At 54.5% G+C, this 18315-nt stretch overlaps 1 protein-coding gene across 1 annotated transcript in view; it reads left to right on the top strand.

Annotated features, from left to right (window-relative positions):
* TNIP2 (TNFAIP3 interacting protein 2) overlaps positions 1–12474 on the top strand; it is a 31355-nt gene extending 18881 nt beyond the window's left edge. Inside the window, exons 2-6 of the mRNA XM_039232138.1 lie at positions 7199–7486; positions 8856–8945; positions 9944–10210; positions 10322–10441; positions 12094–12474. Coding sequence (XP_039088069.1) covers positions 7199–7486; positions 8856–8945; positions 9944–10210; positions 10322–10441; positions 12094–12357 — 1029 coding nt within the window. The 3' untranslated portion in view covers positions 12358–12474. The remainder of the gene's footprint in view (positions 1–7198; positions 7487–8855; positions 8946–9943; positions 10211–10321; positions 10442–12093) is intronic.
* The last annotated feature ends 5841 nt before the right edge of the window (positions 12475–18315 follow it).

Raw genomic sequence — 18315 nt, 5'->3', positions numbered from 1 at the left:
GCGTTTCAAGATGGTGGCTTTAAAGTCTTTGTTTAGAAGATCTGCCATCATATCTTTTAAAAGGATAAGTCTGTTTCATTTTTATTTTTTTTGGATGGGCTATATTTTCTTTGTATGCTTTGTGATATTTTATATGGCTTGTATTTTGTTAAGAACTGGGCATTTGGTGCTCGCTTCGGCAGCACATATACTAAAAAAATAAGAACTGGGCATTTGGATCTAATAAAGTTTTATGTCTGGAAATCAGATTCTCCCCCTTCCTCTAGGTTTTATGTGTTTTTCTTTGATTCTTCTAGGCTTGTCTCTGTGCCAGTGATCAGCCTGACAGGTAACTTCAGGTTTGCTCAGGTCTCTTCTGAGCCTGTGCTGTTCCCTGGTCAAATGTGGGCACCGTGGGGGCGCCTGGGCGGCTCAGTCGATTAAATGTCGATTTCGGCTCAGGTCACGATCTCACGGTTTGTGGGTTCGAGCCCTGTGTTGGGCTCTGTGCTGACATCTTGGAGCCTGGAGCTGCTTCAGATTCTGTGTCTCCCTCTCTCCACCCCTCCCCCATTCACTGTCTGTATCTCAAAAATACACATTAAGAAATTTTTTTAATGTGGGCACTTTCTAATTTTCTCTTTATATGTAGTCACCTTTGAAAGTGTCTTTATTTTGTGTTTATGGATGTGTGTGTGTATTTTTATGTATGTATGTAAACAGGCGACCACGAATTCCCTTGTCTTTGGTGTCTGGTTCCCAAAGGGGGGAGAAACAGAAAAACGAAGGGGAGCAGGGAGGGCTCTATCCCTTTAAATCTCCTTGAAGTCGCTTCAGCTGGGGGGGTGGGGGGCTTTGCGACAGTGGGGGAGGTGCAGCAACCATGGCTGCCTTTCTCTGTGTCTGCCCCTCTCTGATGATAGGAAGGCGCACGCTGTCAGAGCACAGATTTCCAGTGTTTAGAGGACAGGGCCTTTTTGCCCACCCTGGTTCTTGCAAGAGTATTGCAAACTGTTCCAGAAACACGTGCAGGTGGCTGGGTGTGGGGAGGCTACGAGCGGAAACTGGTTGAAATTAACCTCAGCTGACTGCCCGAGGCTCCCCCTTCCCTGCACTCCAGCTTCCAAAACCCTTGCGTCCCCCGCTCCCACGCGTCCAGCCGGCACAGCTGGCTCTGGGTGGGGGGTAGGTTCCTGGTGCTGCCCGTGCCGTCTTCCCAGAACCCTGCAGGCCACGGTAGCTTTTGTTTATCTGTGTGCCTTGCTCCCCCAGTTCGCTCTTCCAGAGGGGAGGAGGCCTGTTGCTTCTCAGGTCACATCTGTGGTGCCTGACACTTGGGGTGAAGGCTCAGTGAACTGGCCTTTCCTAAGGTTCCTGTTTGCACCTGCTCTCTTAGCCTCGTTGGGGGCTGGGCTGCAGCCAGCGCGGGTACCCACTGAGGGATGCCCAGGGAGAGGGAGGCGGGGACCGTGCTGGGGTGGACGGTGTCCCCGCCCCAGTTCATTTCCATCTGGAACCTGTGAACGGGGCCGGGCCTGCTTTGGAAATAGGGTCTTTGCAAGATGTGATAAATGAAAATGATGTCACACTGGGTTCCGGTGGATTGGTGACTGGTGTCCGTATAGGTCGGCCGTGTGAGGACAGAGGCAGAGACTGGAGCGATGCATCTACAAACCCAGAACCACTTGGCAGCCACCAGAAGCTGGAAGAGACAAGGAAGGATTCTTCTTCTTGGCCTGGAAGGAGCACGAATTTTGGACTTCTAGCTTCCAGGATTGTGAGAGTGAATTTCTGTTCTAGGTCATCCAGTTTGTGGACTTTGTTCGGGGAGTCTGAGCAGACAGATACAGGGGCGAGGGCCAGGAGGCCATGCCTCTGCAGGTTGCACCACAAGACTATACAAGTCTTCACACTTCTGTGTCCTGACTATGGAGCCGTGCAATTTTGGGTCCCAGCGAAAGGCTGTCTAGGGGGACATCAGCCCATTTGCAGACTCCTGTGCATCACACGCATGCACATGCGCATGTGTGTGTGAAGCTGGGATTCTGTGACACGCCAGGCTTTCTGACAGCAATGGTCTGCTCTTCTGTGTCCTCAGAACGGATGCAGATTCAGCAAGGGCACTTGGGTCAGATCAGCCAGGACGTATCTCTCCAATTTCAGAACAAGTGACATGTGCCGAAGACCTGGGGTCCCTCGCACGCTGGAGGGAGGACACATTGGGCCACTCTTTGGGGGGGCTCCTGACATGTCAGGCACCCCCCACCCAGTGGCTTTACTTTCGTTTCTCTAGCTCTGGGCGGTTCCCAGCTGTGAGGGAAGAAGCCAGTCCCGAGAACGGTGCTGTTGTCACCCAGCAAGGCTCCTTGTGAGTTAGGCAGTTCCTTTTTTTTTTTTTTTTTTTTTTTTTTTTTTTTTTTTTTTTTTTTTTATGTTTTATTTATTTCTAGGAGAGAGAGAGAGAGAGCGTGAGCAGGGGAGGGTCAGAGAGAGAGGGAGTCGTAGACTGAAACAGGCTCCAGGCTCTGAGCTGGCAGTCAGCACAGAGCCCGACGCGGGGCTCGAACCCACGAACCGCGAGTACATGACCTGAGCGAAAGTCGGACGCTTAACCGACTAAGCCATCCAGGCGCCCCGGCAGTTCCTTTTTTTTTAAATGTGTATTTTTTAATGTTTATTTTTGAGAGAGAGAGTGAGTGAGTGAGCAGGGGAGGGGCAGAGAGAGAGGGAGACACAGAATCCCAAGCAGGCTCCAGGCTCTGAGCTGTCAGCACGGAGCTCGATGTGGGGCTCGAACTCATGGACCACGAGATCATGACCTGAGCCGAAGTTGGATGCTCAACAGACTGAGCCCTCCAGGTGCCCCTGAGCTAGGTTATTTCTAAACCAATGTTTGAAAGCTGGTTTTTAAGACAGAAGCCAGGCTGGTGAGTCCTTTAGAACTAACCGTGGTTGGTCCCATGTCTGCTCGTTCCGTGGCTGTGCTGTGAGCAGGTTGAGAACGGGGCCCAGGTCCTGATCCTTGCGTTATCCAGTCTTACTCCCGGACATTTACTGGGCATCCATGTGGGGCTGGGCCCAGTGCCCGGGGCTGGAGTGTGGAGCCAGAGACCCCGGGCCACGGGCGTGCTGCCGCGCCGTCTGCAGAGATGCACGCGTCCATGCCGTCTCCAGCTGACCAGTGACAATGCCGAGAACGCAGGTCGTGCCCGAGGTGTTCTGGCCCTGAGAGGACATGAGGAGGTTGAACCGCATGGCGGTGCTGAGGCTGCAGTGGCTTCCTCACCTGGTCACTCCAGTGGCTGTCAGCCCCGTGAACCTCGGTTTACCCATCTGTAGAATGGGGGAAGCTATCTTGTAGGATGTACGGATACTGCACGGTTGGCACAGTGAGGCCATAGCAAGCAGTAGTGGCTCCTGCTGTCACTGTGGTTATTTGTTAAATCCGTGACTTCCCTGGGGACGAGCTCTTACTGGTATGTTCACAGAATTCCTGTCTGTTTGTACGTTGCATATATTTGTAGATGTGTCGGCTTCTGTTTCATACGGAGACATGGATTTCCCTGAATGAACTTAAGTATTAGATACAGAGCAGGATAGAGACATGTATTTCTCTGTCCTGCTGATTTGAGTAACTTGGAAAATTAAAAAAATTTTAATGTTTATTTTAGAGAGAGAGCAGGGTAGGGGGCAGAGAGAGAGAGAGGGAAAGAGAGGGAGGGAGGGGGAAGGAGGATCCAAAGCAGGCTCTTCTCTGAGAATGGAGAGTCTGACGTGGGGTTCAAACTCCTAAACCACGAGATCATGACCTGAGCTGCAGTTGGATGCTCAACTGACTGAGCCCTCCAGGCGCCCCAGAATCACTGTGAAATTTCAGGGTTTATGCACAAGTCCCTGTTGATGGTAACAAGGTCTGAGATTGGGGAAAATGGAAAAAAAAAAAAAAAAAAAAGTCACTGTGCCCGTGAGGCTCAGTCAGTTGAGCACCCAACTGTTGATCCGGCTCAGGTCATCATCTCACAGTTCGGGAGTTTGCACCCCATGAGGATCTGCACGGACAGTGTGGAGTCCGCTTGGGATTCTCTCTCCCTCTCCGCCCTTCCCCAGCTTCCCCTGTCAAAAATAAACATTAAATTAAAAAAAAGTCCCTGCCCTCAGGCACTTCCCTTCCACCAGTAGCAACACCGTAGCTGTGATGCAGGTAGAGGGAAACTGAGGCTGGGCAAGGGGGCGAGCAGTGGCCGGCCAGGGGTCTGGACACTTCATGGGGAGAGGCAGTTGTGAGAGGCTCTTGCTGTACTGTCCAAACAGTAAGAACATGGGACAGGGTCCCTGCTCAGCTTGAAATGCCTTTATTTATTTTTTTATTTTTTATTTTTTTAATGTTTTATTTATTTCTAGGAGAGAGAGAGAGAGAGACAGCGTGAGCAGGGCAGGGTCAGAGAGAGAGGGAGTCACAGACTGAAACAGGCTCCAGGCTCTGAGCTGGCAGTCAGCACAGAGCCCGACGCGGGGCTCGAACCCACGAACCGCGAGATCATGACCCAAGCGAAAGTCGGACGCTTAACCGACTAAGCCACCCAGGCGCCCCTTGAAATGCCTTTAAAAAGTGGTCAGTTTTTAAAATAAATTCCAGGCTAATAGGCCGTTTTGTGTTTTTAGGCTCAATGACCAGCGGTGGGAACCCGAGCTCACCTTCTTTCCCCTGTTTATAGGACTTTATGTTAAGGAGGCCATATAGTTGGTTCTCAGCTGTGTAAATATCCATCGTGCTGTATCTGGTTGTGGCCACATCCAGGCCAAGCCACTTGTCCTGGCCGTGTGGACATAGCCTCTCCAGGTCCCGCTGCCCTGACCTGGTGCTGAATGGCCATCTGCTCAGAGGAGGTAGCGATGCCGACCAACCGGCTTTCAGGGAAAGGCCTCTTTCTCCTCCAGTCCAGAAAGGCCTGGACTCCACTCACGGGTGAGGTCATAAAGTGGAAAAACAGAAGAAATGGCCTCACCAGGTTGGGCGCCATCTGTGGAGGGGGAGGGAGCGCGGGCGCCGGACACCTGGGCGCCAGTCCGTTTCGGGCTCATCGCCAGTGTGGTTTCTGCCTCATGCTGTTACCCACTGTCCCTGACCTGTCACCGCTTCTGCACTGGGCATTGGACGTGTCCCACCTGCCAGTGTCTGACCTCACTTTGTGTCTTGCAGTCTCTTCCTCTAGGTCTTTGCTAAGAGAGCCAAACTGACCATCCCAGCAGGAATTTTTATTTTCTTGCTGTTAACTTCTAGAGTGAAGTTCAAGGAAAGTGGGGAAGCAAAGGACTCTTAAAACCTCCCTGAGGGCGAGATTTCCAGAATGTTTTCTGGGCCACCTGGCTGGAGTGATGGGGACACATGTGGGACTTCTGCGGAGGCCACCCCAGGTGCACAGGGTGTTGGGCCCAGGAGCCAGGGTGGGAACCTGTGTCTGGCTGTGTCCCCCGTTCCTCCAAGTACTTCTTCATCCAGGCTTGAAACCGTCCCAACCGCCTGACTTGTGGGCATGTTTCCCGTGGATGTATTTGCATCGGAGGACAGGGGAGCAGCCGTGTGTCTGTCGGTTGGAGGTGCGCCCCGCAGATCTGGAACCTTCTGTGGGGTTCCAGGCCGTGGTCAGTTCTGTGTGCCGCTGTGGAGTGAGGTGTTCCTGAGGAGGGAGACAGCAGTGAAGAGCGTGCTGGTGTACGATCCATTTGTGTATGAAGACTGGAGTGGTAGATGCCTAAACACATTCTGGAAAGATCTGTGCCCACATGGTGAATAGGAATTGCCTCTGGAAAGTGATGCTCTGGTGGAGGAGTTGGTGGCAAACGAGGAATTTAGGTTTTCATTGAATTCATTGCAACCGTGCACATTTTTTGTTTTTGTTTAAAGCCCGTAAGAGAATAATACGTCAGGGGTCCTTTAGTAACATGGCCCAGCATCTCATTCTGCTGTGCCGAGAAGGTTCCAGGGTCCCTGTGTGTCTCCCCCTCACACTCACATTGGGGCGGGGGGGAGGGGCGTGAGCTCGCTCCTTGGGGGAGGCCGATCTTCCTGCCCTGCACCCCCCTGGGGAAGCCCAGACCCAGCCTGCGTCTCCCCGGTGCCCCATCTGTGGGCCCCACTCGCTCGCCCTGCATCACCTCAAAGAACTGCAGTTCTTTGAGATGGGAAGGCAGAAAATTAAGGCCAGGAATAGAGCAGACTGTACTTTTAAGGACTTTCTTTTAAATAAGTAGTGGGGGGTGGGTGGATTAGGTCCCAGAGCTCTGTCACAAAGTCCCATAGCTGGGGGCCTAGAACAACAGGAATTTATCTTCTGCTCTTGAGGCCGGAAGCCTGAAGTGAAGGTGTTGGCGGGGCCGCACTCCCTCGTGTGTCTTCGCCTCTTTCAGCTTCTGGTGGCTCCCGCAGCCCTTGGTGGCCCTTGGCCTGCAGACACAGCTCTCCCGTCTCTACCTGTCATCACCCCGCCTCCTTCCTTGTGTCTGTGTCCACGTTTCCTTCTTCGTACAGGGACAGTAGTCACTGGATCAGGGTCTGTTCTAATTCAGTAACGGCTTCCTCTTCCCCAGTCACGTCTGCGAGGGCGCCGCGTCTGAGTCAAGTCACATTCCCGGTACCGGGAGTGAGCGCGTACCTACCAGGCGCCAACCCGCTGCAGTCTGTCTGTCTCATAAGGAGTCTTTGCAGTTGTCACACTTTGTATCTGCTGATGTGCCATCTAAAATTATGAACTTGCTTGTGAAAATGAAAATAGAATTATTAAAAATAAGTGAACATTAAAATTTTTAAAATTTTATTAAAAAAAAATTTTTAGTGTTTATTTTTGAGAGACAGAACACAAGCAGGGGAGGGGCAGAGAGAGAGGGAGACACAGAATCTGAAGCAGGTTCCAGGCTCTGAGCTGTCAGCACAGAGCCCGACGCGGGGCTCGAACCCACAAACTGTGAGATCATGACCTGAGCCGAAGTCAGATGCTTAACTGAGCCACCCAGGCGCCCTTGAAAGTAGAATTTTAGATGAAGTTTCAAATAGAACATCATAGGCTGAAAACTCCAGAGTTAATTGTAGTTCAAAAGCTGGCCTCTGAATGAGTTTGTCATGTAGTGATGGGGTGTCCGTGCCAAACCTCTCTTGCTTTATGAACATTTGTCTTTGACCTTGTTTCTTCTAATAAACTGGGCTTTTAAATCTTTCACTTAGGAAATTGAAAGGCTTTCCGAGCAGTTAGAAGAAAAAGAGAAGGAGAAGCAGCAGCTGATGAGCCAGCCAGAGCACGAGCGAGAGAAGGAAGTCGCCCTGCTGCGGCAGAGCGTGGCGGAGAAGGAGCGAGCCCGCGCTGCCAGCGACATTCTGTGCCGCTCGTTGGCAGATGAGACCCATCAGCTGCGGAGGACTCTGGCCGCCACCGCCCACATGTGCCAGCATCTGGCCAAGTGTCTGGATGAACGACAGCGCGCACAGGGGGACTCGAGGGAGAAAAGTCCCGAGGTAGGCCATGCGTGTGGGTAAGCGAATGACGGTGAAGACGGCATCGGGGTGGAGGCACTGCGTAGACACTGCAGGATCCCTCAGCAGCCGTGGGGATCCGGGCGCCCAGAGCCCAGCAGTGACGAGACTCCACTTGGTTGTGACAAAGCCTGTCCATCCAGGGGTTTCTTCTAGAATGATGGAACGTGCAAAACGGGATAGGAAAGCGGGCGGCCTGCCCCACCAGCCCAGCCCCTGGGCTCCTGCGGCCTCGGGCAGCTGAGGACGAGAGGCCGGAGCCGCGGCTGGCTGGCGGTGAGGGGAGGGTGGCTCCCCCATGTGCCCCTCCTGCGCAGGGGAGGCCCCAACCCACGCGAAGGGCCTTGGGTTGCCGGCCTTTCGTGGGCTCCTGCACCGGCCGCGGACCTCGGCACAGCTGGCCTGGGCTCGCCGAGCGGGGTCCTTTCCGGGAAGTTCTCCCAGGCCGTGACTAGGTTCATGGAGGAACGCGCCGCAATGTTCCGGTGGGGGGCGGGGGGACGGGCCGCAGCCACGCGGGGAACCACCTGTCCTCAGGTGGATTCCATGAAAAGGGAACCTCAGGGGCCAAGCGTATTTGAGAAGCCAAAAGCAAAGTGCTGTCAGGGAGGAGGCGGGTGCTCTCCTCCGACTTTGAGTCACTGTGTTGTTTCCTTGTGGGGATTTGAAAGTAGCCCCACGGTGGTGGCCTGGGGCCGGAGGCTCTTACAGTCACTAGATCAGCATCACTTCTCAGCCTGGGGCTTGGCTGAGTCACTGGGGCCTCCCGGTGCCTGCGGTGAGGATGTGTACTTCCTTTGTTATTCATTCAAGGGGAATTCTCAAAAATGACGTCGCCAGTGTACAGCCCTCTGTTCTCTTAAATGCACTGCATTTCTCGGATTTAGACGGACTTCTCACGAGACTCTTCGGTTAGGGCTGCCCACCATCGTCAGGGTTAGTTTGGGATGTGGCTTCTAGGTGTGAGTGTGGTGTGGGTCAGACCCCATGTACAGAGCCACCAAGGCTAACCCTGTCTGTAGACCTGACGGGTTCCCAATCAGGCCTGCCCCCGGTGGCCCAGGGCCAGAGTGTCCTCTGCTGCACAGAGGGACTGAGCCCCCGTCCCCCAGGCCGTGATGACGGAGCGTGTCAGGCAGCGGGAGCCAGAGCACGCCCTTCCCCCACCACCTCCGGGAAGCAGGGAGTCCTTCTGGGTCTCCGCTTTGCTTCGGCTGAACGCCCACCAGCTGGCACCTTGCTGGATGCGGTGACGTCTGCGGCCTCAGTCCACAGGTCTAGCTTCCTCCCCTCTTACTGCACTTGTCATGTTCAGCGACACAGTGCCTCCCACTGTCCCTTTCTCATGCAGCCAGAGCGTACAGGTGGGGACGCCTGTGTCCAGGATGTTATCGAAAAGTTACAGGAAGAAAATCGACTGTTGAGACAGAAGGTGACTCATGTGAGTATCTGTCATATTTCATGCAAGAAGAATTTGCCCTTGGGAACCGCAGAAGTGTTTGGGTCAGGGGGGTCCTGTCCTCCATGGTGCTCAGGGGTTGTGTCTCCCTCGGGCCACTTTGGCTGACGCACACGGTGCTGAGACCAGACCTTTTTGTCTGAAAGTGCACACAGCCCGTGCCCCGTTGTGCTCAGTCCTCCAGGCTAACTCATAGGGCGAGAAAGGAGGTGAGAGAATTACTATCAAGTATGGCTTTTTTTTTTTTAAAGTATTTATTTTTGAGACAGAGTGTCAATGGGGGAGGGGCTGTGAGAGAGAGGGAGACAGAATCTGAAGCAGCTCCAGGCTCTGAGCTGTGAGCACAAAGTCCGATGCAGGGCCCGAACCTATGAACCGTGAGATCATGACCTGAGCTGAAGTCACACACTTAACCAACTGAGCCACCCAGGTGCCCCAAGTATGGCTTTTAAGGCAGGAAAATTGTACCAAGTCCACTTGTGTTTAAGACGGTTGCTGGCGGACGCCACCGCCGTTCCTAGGGTGTGTCTTCTGCTCTCCGCGTCCCCTCTAGGTAGAAGCATGAAAAGAGGTGACGTCCATTTAAGGGCAAGAACTCATTAGCTAACTGTTGCTAATAAAGTGCTTCATAGTCAGAGAAAGACAGATACCACGTGACTTCTGTGTGGAATTTAAGAAACAAAGCAGAGGAACGCACGGGTGGGGGGAGAACAGAGGAAAACCGACTGCATGAGACGCTAAGGACGTAGAACAAACTGATGGAGGGGCGGGACGGGCGAGGCCAGAGGGAGCCCAGCACTGGCTGTTGAATCTGCAAGTGAGGAGTCACCGAGTTCTGCTCCTGAAACCAGTATTACACTGGATGTAAACTGGGATTTAAATAAAAACTTGAAGAAAAAAAAGTTTAAACTTCAAAACACAAAGCGTGTCCTAGCGTGGCCGCCGCCTTCACCGCACGTGTCTTGGCCACGTCCCCTCAGGTGGAAGACCTTAACGCCAAGTGGCAGCGCTACGACGCCAGCAGGGATGAGTATGTGCGGGGGCTCCACGCGCAGCTTCAGGGGCTGCAGGGCCCCCGCGAGCCCGAGAGACCCTCGCCCCCCGAGATGATGAGGAAGGAGATCTCCAGGCTCAACAGGCAGCTGGAGGAGAAGATAAACGACTGTGCGGAAGTGAAGCAGGAGCTGACGGCCGTGAGGAGGGCCCACGACGCGGCGCTGGAGCGGGTGCAGATGCTGGAGCAGCAGGTGTGGCCCCGGGTGTGGGGGGGAGGGGGGAAGGGGGCGCGGGCCGGCACTGCGTCCGTCCGGAGCAGAAGTGGCTCCGGGCGCTGACCAGCGCGTCTTGCCTCCTTTCAGATCCTCGCTTACAAGGATGATTTCACCTCGGAAAGGGCCGATCGCGAGCGGGCTCAGGGGCGGATTCAGGAGCTGGAGGAGCAGGTGGCCGCCCTGCGGCACCAGGCGGCCCGCAGGCAGGTGGGCCTGGCATTTCCCTCGTTCTTCCCTCCGTGGATTTCAGGCGTCGGCCCAAGACCCTGATTTCCCTGCCGAGGTCAGAGCCGCCTTGCCTGGCCCCCGGGGCACGGTGGCGGAAGAGCCCCAGTCGCACCGTGTGACGGCAGAGGCGGAGGCCGCGGCCGCGGGGCCCGTCCTGCCGTCCGTGCTTTCGGTCATGCGCCGGGCGAGCACGTCCCGGGCCCCGGGCTCCCTGCTAGGAGCTTCCTTCCTGCGTGTCCCCTCCTTGGATGCGGCGCGGGTACCTGGTTACCGCAGGTGTCTAGGAAGGTCCCGGGGCCCCCGCCCGTGTGCGTGGAGGTGGGCCTCCGGGCCAGCAGGCCTCCCCCCGCATCTAGGGAGGCCTGGCGTGAGGCAGGAGTGATGGTTCCGCGGTGTGGGACCCATGGGTGCCTCTTCCCCGCTCTGCCCTGCTCCGTGTTCTGCGGAGACCCCGGGAGGGCTTGGTTTCTTAGCCCCTCAGCCAGGACCTAACACACCTCTGGGCCCCTCAGAGAACTTCCGTTTGGACTGGACATTAGTGGCACCTCTGGGGACCGACGGAGCAGGCGGAGCAGGGACGCTGAGCCGCCCCTTCTGCTTGGGTGCCACCGCACCACGCTACTCGGGTTCGTCGGGGGCTTCTGTGCTTCTTCCTGCGTGAGGTGCAGGGCGTACCGGGGACACCCTCTCTTTCACACTCTTGGACTAGGTCCGGAGAACCGGGCCTGGACAGTGGCAGCTGTTCCTGCTTGTGGGTGAGGTGGGTGGGGACCATGCCGTGGCCGGTGTCCCCCCGAGGCCACAGGCTAACAAGGAGGTGCTGGAGGGCCTCACCAGCCCCGGCGACCTTATCGGCCTCCATCACGGATTCCTGGTTCTCCTGGGCCCTGGGCCTCCAGGCTCTGGCTGGGACGCACCAGCGGGGGCCCAGGCGAGGGCGGGGGTCCCCCAGCGTGGCTGCGTGTGTGTGTGTGTGTGTGTATGTGTGTAGGGAGGGGTCTTCTGCCATCGGTTTCACCTGCCGCGAACTTGAGGAAGCACGTGCTCTTGGATTGAAAGGTCGTTAAAGGTGTCGTCCTAGGCAGCCTGTCTGTGACTCCGGCCAACAGTGATGACCAGGACCCGCTCCAGGTCTGGTGGGGGACGGGGGTGTTTGCAATGAGTGGCCTCTGCATCCTTTCCAGCCACAGCCTGTGGCCCTTCACGCGTGAGGGAGCCCTTGCCGTTGCTCGGCGCCGAGCAGCCAGGGCAGGAGCGCAGGGGGGTGGGCGATGAGCCGCACCCACAGAGGAAAACCCAAGTTCAGGTGTGAAGTAGAGGCATCAGGCCGAGGAACACGCGGGCCACGGTGCTTCAGGACTGATGTCTGGAGCGCCGGGCTGAGCTAGAGGCACCCCCGCCCCGCAGGGAAGGTGCAGAGGGGGGCCTGGCCCGGCCTGCCCAGCTCCCCACCCCGGCTCGCCTCTCCGCTGGGGCGGATGGGGCCGTCCGAGCCTGTGCAGGAGTGTCCGTGACTGGGCCACACCGCGTCTGGGACGGGCTGCAGGTCCCATTCGGGGGCGGGGAGGCTCTCGAGTGGCTTTGCGGCCTGCAGTGCGGCCCACGTGGACAGACGCTTGCTTTCCTTCCAGGACTGCCGCGAGCCAGGCTCCTGCTGGATGCACACGGGGAGCGCGGCCCCCCAGTACCTAGAGACCGAGGCCTTGGAGCTTGTGGCACCCAGTGGCTGGAGGGCCGGGACTGGATCTCACGGGCCGGACTTCCCCGCGGAGGGCAGGTGCCCAGGAGCGACCCGGAGGGGTCAGGGGGAGCTTCAGTGCCCTCACTGCCTGCGGCACTTCGAGGACGAGCAGGGCGAGGAGCTCTTCAGACATGTGGCTGAGTGCTGCCAGTGACCCTGTGGCTTCGGAGGGGGCTCGGGCCCGGGCGGCGGGGGCAGAGATCCCCCGAGACCCGGGGCCCAGAAAAGGCCGAGGGGGTTTCTGATCCTTCACTCGGTCATCCTTGAACGGTGGAACGTGTGCACCTGGGAGGGCCCGGCTAGGCTTCCGGTATGGAGGGTCACCTGCCCCCCGCCCCCCCTGCCCCAACGTCAGGCTGAGGCCGGGAGCTGGGGCGCACGAATGCTCACAGGCAACACGACGGCCCCACTCAGCCTGCGCCCGGGGCCACGGCAGCTCCCTGGGAACAGGTGGCTGCCTGCGGGGACCACGTGTGTGGGCCCCGGGTTCTGCTGAGTCGGAACCAGGAGGTTCATAGGCTGAGCGCTGTGGCAACAACACATCGCACACGGGGACTGTTCTCGGCCACCGCAGAGCCACGTGTCCCCACTGAAATGCACTGCAATAGCGTTTGTCACGTATCTCAAAGTCAAAAGACATTTCACGTTTACTTATTTTTATAATAAACGCACTTGCTGTGGAGACTGCTCTTGAGAACACACCCCGGGGCTGTAGGGTTTTCAGAGCGGCCGGTGAGGAGGGGCAGCGCGCCTGTGTGCTTGCCAAGCCTGCCTGTCTGGGGCCACGTGACCTGGTGCCAGCCCCGCTTTGCCTTCGGTCTGTTCCAGCCCCGGCCCAGGATGTGAAGTCAAGGGCTGGGAACAAGGCAAGGGGACGCAGGTGCCTGCGGAGAACACCGGAGAGCCACACACAGCAAGGGGTGATCAGTGACGGGAGGGGAGACCGAGGTGCGAAGTGCTTACCAGGGTTCACTCCCTGAGCCCTCACAGCAATTCCAGGAAGGAGGGGTTTGGATCATCCGCAACACACACGAGGAAAAGGAGGCACAGGGGGGTTAAGTCACTTGCCCAAAGTCACACAGTGGCTGAGTGACAAAGCTGGCATGTGGCCCACAGACACCAACTAGAATTCTTTTCAGGTGTACATGGAACACGTACCAACAGAGACAGATTTGAGGGGCATAAGTCAAGTCACCATATATTCCAAACAGTTGAATCACTGAATTTATGTTCTCTGACCGTGGCGAAGTTAAACTAGAACTCAGTACCAGTCAGAGATCAAATTCCCAACACACTTTTAAGTGATCTTTAGACAGGAAAAGACACCATGGAAATTAGAAAATACTTTGAAATGAGTGAAAATGAGGAGGTTAAAATTCAGTGATCTAAGTGTCTCGAGAGATCAAGAGCTAAGAGCTGCAAATTAAACCCAAAGAAAAGGGAAGGAAAGAACGTAAGAGCCAAAACGAATGAAACAGAAAACAGAAAAATCAACAAAATCAAGCGTTCTTTTAAATGGCAATAACACGGATAAACCATTAACCTGACTAATGCAGAAAAGAGCAAATTGCTGATAATCAGGAATGAACAGAGGGGCATCACTGCGAGGCTCTAAAAGCAGCACTATCAACACCTGATGCTAATCTGACAACTTAGATGAGACAGAATTATTGAAAAACACAATTTAATGCAACTGATACAAGAAGAAACAAAACCTGCATATTTTCACCCCAAAAAGGGTGGGGGGTGCTGCGCCTGGGTGGCTCGGTTGAGCATCCAGCTTTTGATTCTGGCTCAGGTCATTTCCCAGGGTCTTGGGATGGAGCCCCACGTTGGGGCTGCTCAGCATGGAGCCTGCCTGAGATTCTCTCTCCTGCCTCTCTCCCTAGTTCACACAAGCTCAATGTCTCTCTCTGAAAGAGATTAAAAAAAAAAGTATTTTCACAAAGAAAATTATAGGCCCATATAACTCCACTGGTGAATTCTTCCAAACATCTGAGAAAGACACACCAATCCTACATACACTCGGCAAATAGAAGGAATGTTCCCCAACTCACTTTTATGACACCAAGACCTAAGAAAAACAAGAAGTGACAAAACATCTCTCATGAACGTAGATGCAAACATCCTAAACAAAATATTAGTAAAATCAATATAAAAAGGCTAATAAATCATAGCCAACTGGAATTTTAATTAGGGATATAAGATGTATTGAAAAAAAGCATGAAATGTCATTCACAGAATAATGGGAAAAACACATGGTCTCAGTAGAAGCTGAAAAAACAGAAGACAAAATTTAATATCCACTCATTATAAAAAAACCGCAAACTAGGAAAAGGCGGCATTTCCTCTGATAAGGTGTATGTCCCAAAACCTACCGCTGATGTGTGTGATAACGAAATAGTAAACGCTGTCCCTGCTGAGGCCTGCATCAGCTCAAGGGTGTTCACTCTTTTTAAAAAATTTTTTTTTAAATTATTAATTTCTGAGAGAGCAAGCGAGCGCGCAAGCAGGGGAGGGTCAGAGAGAAAGGGAGACACAGAATCCGAAACAGGCTCCAGGCTCAGCTGTCAGCACAGAGCCCGACGCGGGGCTCAAACCCATGAACCATGAGATCATGACCTGAGCTGAAGTCGGATGCTCAACCAACTGAGCCACCCAGGGGCCCTGAGAAAAGGAAATTTAAAACTCTCTCTCCAAAAGAAATGGTGACCAAAAAGATGTTAAGTCCTAACACCCCAGAACCTGTGAATGTGACCTCACTTGGAAATAGGGCCTTTGCAGATGTAATATGAGATGATGTCGTGCTGGATGAGGGTGGGCCCTCAACCCAATGACTCATGTCCTTGTAAGGACAGAAGAGACCTGGGACGCTGGCTGGCTCAGCTGATGGACTGTGGTACAGCTCTTGATCTTGAGGTTGTGAGTTCGAGCCCCATGTTGGGTGTAGAGATTATTTAAAAAAAATTTTTTTTTAGTGTGTATTCATTTTTCAGAGGGAGTGTGTACAAGTGTGGGAGGAGCAGAGGGTGGGGGTGGGGGGGACACAGAATCGAAAGCAGGCTCCGGGCTCTGAGCTGTCAGCAGACAGCCCATTGCAGGGCTTGAACCCATGAACCGTGAGATCATGACCTGAGCCCAACTCAGGCGCTTAACCGACTGAGCCGCCCAGGCGCCCCTAGATTACTTAAAGTCTTAAAGAGACAGACACAGAGATGCAGGAGGCCACGTGGAGGCAGGCGGAGACTGGGGTGACACCTCTGTAAGCCAGAGATTGCCAGTGAGCACCAGGTGCTGGGGGTGGGAGGGGGCGTGGAGCAGGCGGCTCTTCTGACCTCTAGAAGGAACCAATCCTGCCGATACCCACATTTTGGATTCGTATCCTCCAGGCTGTGAGAGCGGGGATTTCTTTGTCATAAGCCACTCAGTCTGCGGCCCTGTGTTATGGGAGCCCCAGGAAATGGAGCATAGCTCCGTTTGTGATGATGTCAAAGCCATAAAATGCTTAAGAAAAATTCATCAAAAGTGTGCAAAATCCCTACACTAAAAGCACAGGTAAAAGCAGACTGGGAGCTCCCAAGTCTCAAGATGTCACTTCGTCCCAAACTGATCTACAGATTCAACAGTCTCACCCGTAATCCCAGCAAACTCACGACAAGCTCATTTTGAATTAGTATTTTGTTGTTGTTCCTCATTTTTCCAGATTCCAGTTATGTGTGTGTCGGGCGGGGGAGGTGCTGGATGCCGTCCACCGGCCACTGTCTTCCACTCTCCCTTCTGCTGCTTTCCGGTAGTTTGTGTTCCCTATGCATCAAGCTCATGGGTACTTTTTCTGAAGTTTCTGATCCGTTAATTCTGTCCAGGGTATTTTTTCATTGCAGATATTTTTTCTTTAGAACTTCACTTAGGTCTTTTTTGTATGTTCATTTCTTCTTCCATCTTGTTCACGGTTTTAGATCCTTGAGCAGATTTTTAAGACTTCTAATAGCCATTTGAAGGCCCCTGTCTGTAAATTCACCATCTGTCATTGTGGGGTCTGTTTCTATTGTTTGTTTAGTATTTCCCTTGATTACGGCCTATATTTTCCTGCCTCTCGGCACGGCCGGGTAATTTCTGCCTGGATCCCAACACTGACTTCCGTGGAGTGTGGGCTATCGCTGTGTTCCTTTTCGGAATGCTGGACTCTGCTGTAGCGGCAGTTAAGCTACTCAGGGTTGGTCTGAGCCTTCTGAGGCTTGCCTTTAGCTGCAGCTTTTACTCCAGGGCTCATTTCACCCCACTGCTAAGGTCACGGCCCTCTGACTCTACACCGACGTCTGTGTGGGGTCTTCAAGGCCTCTCCACCCCGGCTGGCGGAAACACGATTTCAGCTCCGGACACACTGCTTTCTGGTGATTTTCGCTTGGGCTCCTGGAAGTTGAAGCCACGCCTGCAAGATCAGTAGATTGCAGCGGAGTCTGCACACCCCCAGGGCTCTTTAGTAAACGCAGCCCCTCCCGTCTGGAGCCCCGCAAGTTCCAGCCACCTTGGCCTCCCCACGTGCGGTCTCAGCTTGCGGTACCCAGCAGGCCTGCGGGACTGTGGCCCCGGGGCCGCCAGCGCTGGGCCTGAAGTTGCCCCAGGCAGGAGGGGGTTACTCCGGCAGCCTACCCCGAGCCTCCCCTCGGCTCAGGAAACTGCCATGTGGGGCTTCTAGTCCAACATCCAAAACCATGGTTTAAATGTCCTCGCTTTTACGATTGTGTGGCACGGGGAGTTTCCGTGGCGGTTCGTCCTTCCTGGGTGCCGCTGGCACACGTTTATGACTTTCCTCTGTCCTACGTGGTCTTCTCTGTGGCAGACAATCTGGAGGGCGCCCAGGGACACGCGGCTTCAGGAGGAAGTTCTTAACAGTCCGAACCACTTGAAACTTCTCTATGCAGTTCATCCCCGTCCCCCTCCCGCTCCCCCCCCCACCCCCACGCCGGTCACTCTTCCGGATTAGTAGTGGATCCGACAGTGACTGGCTGTCATTGTGAAGATGAAGAAGCCGGACTCAAGTTACTTCAACTGTCACTGTGTGTGTGACAGAGAGGTTTTATTTGTGTTTAACACTGTGACACTGTGTGGCCTGTGAGCTAAGTTTTTTCTGCTTTAAAAAAATATGGGGCGCCTGGGAGGCTCAGTCGGTTAAGTGTCTGGCTTCGGCTCAGGTCATGATCTCAAAATTCGTGGGTTCGAGCCCTGCGTCGGGCTCTGTGCTGGCAGCTCGGAGCCTGGAGCTGCTGCGGATTCTGTGACTCCCTCTCTCTCTGACCCTCCCCTGTTCATGCTGTCTCTCTCTCTCTCTCAGAAATAAATAAAACATTAAAAAAAATTTTTTTAAAAACATGAAGAAATGTTAATCCTTTCTGGTACCGTAATACTCATTTTGATATATTTTTTTAAGGGCCTGACTACATAGACCAAGTTAAATAAAAGGACATTTTCACGCTTTTCTAACTATTGTTATTTTATTTATTTTTATTTCTAGGAGAGAGAGAGAGACAGCGCGAGCAGGGGAGGGTCAGAGAGAGAGGGAGTCACAGACCGAAACAGGCTCCAGGCTCTGAGCTGGCAGTCAGCACAGAGCCCGACGCGGGGCTCGAACCCACGAACCGCGAGATCATGACCCGAGTGAAAGTCAGACGCTCAACCGACCAAGCCACCCGGGCGCCCCTTATTTTATTTCATCTTGTGATCACTTACTGTGTAAAGGAGGGGACCCTCCGGCGTGACCTGAGTGACGCCCAGGCCGCGGCCCCTGTGAAGACAGTAGCTCTGGGGCTGGATGTCTCCTGGGCACACCTTGGGCCTTGGTTTCCCCGTCTGCAATGCAAGGCCCGGGCAGGAGGACACAGCCTCCCCCTGCGTGGGAGGCCCTGCCAGCCTCAGCCCTCCACCTGTCCTACCCCTGGGCTGTCCTGGGCCTCCCAGGCCCCGGATGCACCCTCAGGATTTTGCCCCTGAGAAGTGGGAATGGAGGAGACCCCCCCACCCCAGCCCCACTCAGGAAAAGACCCAGACGAGCGGTAGGCTGGGCCTTGCACGGAAAGCGGGAAGGGCGCTCCCCGACTTCAAGCAGAAAGGCTGG

Source organism: Hyaena hyaena, unplaced genomic scaffold, assembly GCF_003009895.1.
Source record: "Hyaena hyaena isolate Hyena2069 unplaced genomic scaffold, ASM300989v1 scaffold_63, whole genome shotgun sequence".
NCBI classification, from domain to species: Eukaryota; Metazoa; Chordata; class Mammalia; order Carnivora; family Hyaenidae; genus Hyaena; species Hyaena hyaena.
The sequence above is the reverse complement of the archived record's forward strand: the minus strand, read 5'-3'. Positions and strand labels throughout refer to the sequence as shown.